The 6,000-nt window shown below is 36.1% G+C and overlaps 1 protein-coding gene across 1 annotated transcript in view; it reads right to left on the reverse strand.

Annotated features, from left to right (window-relative positions):
* Positions 1–4,093, reverse strand: part of Gabrb1 (gamma-aminobutyric acid type A receptor subunit beta1) — a 236,148-nt gene extending 232,055 nt beyond the window's left edge. The window contains exon 1 of the mRNA XM_036200656.1: positions 3,875–4,093. Within this exon, the coding sequence (XP_036056549.1) occupies positions 3,875–4,080 (206 nt within the window). The 5' untranslated portion in view covers positions 4,081–4,093. The remainder of the gene's footprint in view (positions 1–3,874) is intronic.
* Between the last annotated feature and the right edge of the window lie 1,907 nt (positions 4,094–6,000).

Here is a 6,000-nt window from a genome sequence, read left to right on the forward strand (position 1 = left end):
GTCATTCAAAGAAGTCCAGTAGAGAGTGAGAGGCGGCTTTAGTAACTATGAACAGAGCTGGTTAAGCAAGTAGCCTGGGTAGAGTCTTGCTGATGCAGAGGGGGAAGTGAATAGTGAGAAAGGAGAGGAAACTGAGGATGTGGGAAGATTAGAACTCAAAGAGAAAACCAAGGTAAAGAAATCAATAAAGAGAAAGGTCTGAAGAAATAAGAAAAATCGGGTGCTGAGTCTGAAGATCATGCAATGATCAGATTTGATGCTATTGTTAAGACATTAGCCTAGAGCAAAGGAAAAACTTTCTCAGAATAAAATGCAAAGAAGGAGGAAAAGAAGGGGAATTTTAAGGACTTGATACATGACATTGAGGGACTTGCTAAGAAAATGAATGATTTTGCCAGCTTTTAGTGGATATGAGTGAGGCTCATGGTTATAGATTAGAGTACCAACTCTAAATTAAAAAGATGTAATAGTGGTGGCAGGGTTTCCCCTTAGAACAATGCATTTTGTCACAGCAGAGGTCTCTCAAGAGCAAAGGGCATAAGGATTGGTGTGCTAGAGACCTGTTGTACAGTAACTTACTTAGTATTATTCTATATCAGACACCATTCTGTTAGAGCACTTACAGGATTAGGTACTACATTTGGGGTGTAAAATCTGACTTAGAATAGTTCTTTAAAAAAAATCTTGTAATTTCATATAACTTAAAAAGTAGCATCTCATATTGAACTTGAATACAGGAAAATCTATTTCATTTAAAAAAAGATGTTTTATGATCATGGAAAAACTGGCTAAAGGGGCTTTGGGTACATCAATCCAATATTGCTAAAATTACTTGTTAATATATGGGCCCACTCACAATGACTATTAACAGGACTTATGAAAATGGATAAAGCCATCAGTGCCATTTCCTCAATTACTCATGTATTAAATCAGTACTTTACGGTCCTAAAGATGACAAAACATATGTTATATGATAAGGACTTTCTGCTTTGTGTGCTTAGGAATGATAAATGATAGCTATTCTTTTAAAAGGCTTTTATGAGAAACAGGCAGATCTTCATTTTTACAACTAGGAAAAGTTATGTCTGAGGAATCAGAGTGAACAGAATTTAGTAGATATGATGATAAATGAAATGTGATAGAAGCCCAAGGAGTGGAATCGGCAGATACAGGATAGGGACTGGTTAATCTGACAGTCTCTTGGCTCTCCATTCCCGATGCTACTTCCCCTGCACTGTGAAAAGCCCCCTTGACTCCCAGAAAACCATTCTCAGGGTCAGAATAGTGAATGGATACACATATGGAGCACTCAATTGAGTGTTTTCTTAATTCGACAACTGCATCATTAGTGGCTCCAGGAATTAGAGCACCAATCAGAAGGCAAGTTTCCAGTATTTGATGAAGCACAATAGAACACACTATGTACTCAATCTCATATTAATTACTTTTTAAGATCTTCTCAATAATGAGTTAGAGGATATTAAGCCATCACTACAGATGATAACTCCTAGGCTCATCAAATTTGTATATTTTTCAGGGTCAAACAATCAGAAAATTGTGACAGACATGCCCAACCTCTATCCTCTAGCTTCAGATGTCACACAGTCTGTTTTGGTCTCTAGGATGATAATGGCATCCAGTGAAAGAGAAAATCAAAGAAGAACAAAGAGCAGAAAAGAAGGAAGGGGATACATCAGATCAGAGATGAGTCCCTTAAGGAGAAAGAGTGTTCCATAAAGAGATTAGCATTCTTGTAATGAATGCATAGTTTGTGTTTCTCTTTAGGTGATCATTATTGTCTGTTCATCAGCTAAAATCTACACAGGCTTGGTGTGTTTTTGAAGAGTAAAGAGCAGTGCTATATAACTTGGAAGGAAATATTTACTATTAAGTATATTTGAATGGAAATAGAATTGATAAACTAGATTTGAGAGACAGGATACCTGAATTTTGGTTCTAATTCTTCTATTGCTTCGTGATTGTTTTAGACAAACCCTAGGCCTTTTGTATCTCATTTTTCTCTTCTTTTTTTTTATCTATTACTTGAAAATTTAATACATTAATGTAATGCATCTTCATCACATCCATCCCTAACATGCCTTCCAATTTCCTCTAAGACCCTCTCATCACATCTTCCTTCTAATTTCACATCCTCCCTTAAAATTTCACATATATTTATATGGATATGAAATCTACTGAGGTGTGGAGAACCCACCAGTGACCATACTTCTGAAGAAAAGTGACTTTTCTTCCTTCAGAATCATTAATGACCACAATTCTCAGCCAGGGGTAATGTCTAGAGATTCCCTCTCCACTGCATTTTACAATTTTTTAACTGGGTTGATAGTGTCAGCTGTGAATATACAGCTACATTATGTCCAAAGCACAGAATTTCAAATTGCAAAATGGTGTGTGTTCAACTTCATAATTCACCAGTGTTATTTTTCTTGATACAACTCTCATTGTTAGATGCTGACAATAATTTCTAAAATGCCTGAAGTTAAACTCTAAACTGGGACCTTGACCTTCATTGGTACCAAACATACAGCTATATTTTGTTCTACCATAAAGCCCTGGTGACAAAGTCCATCACATTTTCTAAACCCTTTGCTTCTAAAAGGACTTACCAAGGTGATACCCAAGTTTTAAACAAATCAAAATTTAGTACAGTTTTGGCAAAAGTAGAAGCAAATTTTGAAATGTACATCAATTTTTTAATTACTAAGCTTTCAGTTACATAAAGAGTAATAATAGACATCTATAAAATGTTTCTAAAATTTTTATGACTTTATAACTAAGAAAAATGAAATGAAAAAACCCACTATGGTGTAAAACATTGCTGACCTAAGTCAAAGATATCATTCTCTTTTTACTTGAGTCATAAACACAACAACATACTATGATACAGAAAGCAGCTGATATAAATGATTTAGTCCAAAGAAATAAGGATATATCATATTTGTGGCTTGGAAAGCTTTATAATTTTATGATGTTAATTCTTCCCATACTAACCAATTGACTCAGCATTCTCCATAATAGACTCAGAGGCTTTATGTGGTAGGTGGGACAAGTTGATTCTGAAAGTTAGCAACACATGAGGAACCTAAGGTTTCAAACAACTTGGAATATAAACATAACATGAAAAGACATACACACTTTGCCATCATGAGTTGGCTAAGAACCACCTGAATTAAGAGAGAATGACCCTGTGTAGGGCTAAATAAAAAGAACAGTGGAACACAGCTGAGTGTGTGTAAAGGCCCCTCTGTGAATTTGGTCCATTAGCAGCACAATCCAATGAGCAAAATTCTTTTTCAACAAATGATAGCCAAATAAACCAAACTCTAGGTGAAAACTAAACCCCAACCTTTAGCTCTTGCAAAATGTCCCCAAATAGTTCATAAGTCAACTGAATCATAAACCTAAATATAGAAGCTAAACAATAAAAAAAACGAAGGAAATGAACATATTATGATTTTTCTCAAAGCTGCCCCCAAATCCATTGTCTTCACAAACTGTTTATTTTCTTTCATAATTAAGTAACAACATGCAACACTAAAAATCCTTTTCAGTTCCATTTGATTGACTCTGAGATAATCAAATAGTTGATGAAAAAGGACATAACTAAATTTATTGGTGACGACAAATTTTACTACTTTGTTTATTATTTGATGGTCAAGACAAAAACTGCTCACTTACACTTGCTGGGCAAAGTTGTCTACATTGAGCTCCAATAGACCCCAAGATGTTTCTGGCCAAAGATATGTTAACTATGCATATGAGCCTATCTCTTCCTTGCTTCTCTCCCTTCTACCCACTTGTAAAACTAGGAAACAAAACAGCGACATAAAGCATGGCAATAGGAAACATTTACCGTAGTCCGTAGAGGACAGTTCCATCAGGATGCAGCCTTATCATTCGGTTTTTCACTGTGACCCCATGTACAAATGATTTCTTGTCATTGAGAAAGTAGGTGTCTGGTACCCAGAGTTGGTCAGCTACTCTGTTGTCGAGGGTCAGATTTAATGGGATTCCAGAATATGAAAGCCTCTTGTCTTTCCAAGACTGCTGGAAATACATGGTGAGTGTATAATCCTGTGAAAGGGGAAAAAAAAGGAGTTTTACAACCATTTTAGGCAATTGGTTGAGAATCCAGGTACACAGGGTCAGCAAGAAGGCTCAGAGGGTGAGCATGTTTGCAGCATAAACCTGAAAGCCTGGGTTAATTTCCTGGAACTCACATAAAGATGGAAGACGAGAATTGACTCCACGAAGTTATCTTTTCACCTACACATGTGTGCCATAGCACACATGCTCCCTGACACAGCATTCTATACATAAACATCCTGTGTAGATCCCCAACATATAATTATGTATATGTATTTCTGAAAACAATCTAAATCATAAGACAATACTGACCCCACATACCCAATTTCCACATCTTTAAACAATGCATTTAGGAACACTCTTAGAATTTACTCAGAAACCATCTTGCAATAATGCAGAGGCATTCTTCATCATTCAAATGCAAGAATGTCTACACTTCAATTCTGGCCATACATGGAACCTTTGAACAGTCAGAAACATTAGTTCTTCTTCATATGTAGATGAACACATACCCCACCACACACAGGTAGACTCCAATAAATCTCTCCAATCAATAAGGTTTTAGGCTGTGATCTTAGAGTGTAAAAAGGCATAATCTGGAAAATTAAGATATTTCTCAACAAGAGAGTGTAAGTATGTGAAGTAATGTGTATGGTAATTCCTCAGTTTATCAACTTCATAATATATAAAGTTTTAAAAACATTGTGTTGAGCTTGGGAAATCTTGTTGAGAGAGGGAGGAGTGATTGTAGGAGCCATAGGGGATCAAGGTCACCACAAGAAAACTCACAGAATTAACTAACCTGGGCTAATAGGAGCTCACAGCATCTGAACCAGCAACCAGGGAGTCTGCATGAGACTTACCTAGGACCTCTGCATATATGTGACAATTGTGTGGCTTGGTGTACTTGTGGGACTCCTAATGGTGGGAGCAGGGGCTGTCCCTAATGCTTTGGCTAGCTTTTGGGAACTTATTTCTCATGTAGGGTTGCTTTGCCCACCTAAATACAAGGGGAGGTGCTTAGTCTCACCTCAACTTGATATGCCATGCTTTGTTGATAACCATGGGAAGCCTGTCCTTTTCTGAACAGAAGCAAAGGAGTGGATTGAGGGGGTGGGGTTGAAGGAAGATGGAGAGAGGGAATGGGAGGAGAGGAGGGAGGGGAAACTGCAGTTGAGATGTAAAATAAATTTAATTTATAAAAAATCATGTCATATAGGAAAAAATATATATTTGCCAACTAATATATCCACACTGAATATTTTAATTAAAATATATCTTGTAGTAAGTAAACAGCAGGAAGTTGAAACATAAATTATTGTAATTTAACTTATTTAAATTTATATTTAAATTATATAATATAATTTAAAATAATGGGTAACTTTTGTGAAGGTGTGTTTGTGTGTGTCTATATGTGAGTGTGTGTGTATGTTCAAGCATACATGTGTATGTGTTTTTGTGGCATTTCTCCTTCCTTCTTTGGAAGGTGTTTTATTTCCCATGGAGAAATAACTATATGCATCTAGTGAGAGCTTTGCTGCATATAACTCATTCTGTTTTCAAAAAATATTGAACTAAAATTACATCACGGCTCTAAATTAGAGCAGTGACATTCCAAATTTGCAGTAAGAAATAGTCCTAGGAAAAGCCTGTATGCTGAAATACTACATTGAGATAGAAGTGAGTGGAACAACACCCTTTAAATCTGGTATTTCTCAGCATTTCTCAGTTTAGTAGCCTGAACTGGGGCTTCACATTATGATACGAAGAAATATCAATAGGTCAGATTAATAACCCCAATAAAGTATTTTTGGAAATATTGATTATAGTAATATGATGAACTGTATGGAAAGACCTAAAGTACAGTAATAGCTGTGTTTTCTTCTCTCTATG

The sequence above is a fragment of the Onychomys torridus genome, chromosome 10 (assembly GCF_903995425.1).
Source record: "Onychomys torridus chromosome 10, mOncTor1.1, whole genome shotgun sequence".
Classification (NCBI taxonomy): Eukaryota; Metazoa; Chordata; class Mammalia; order Rodentia; family Cricetidae; genus Onychomys; species Onychomys torridus.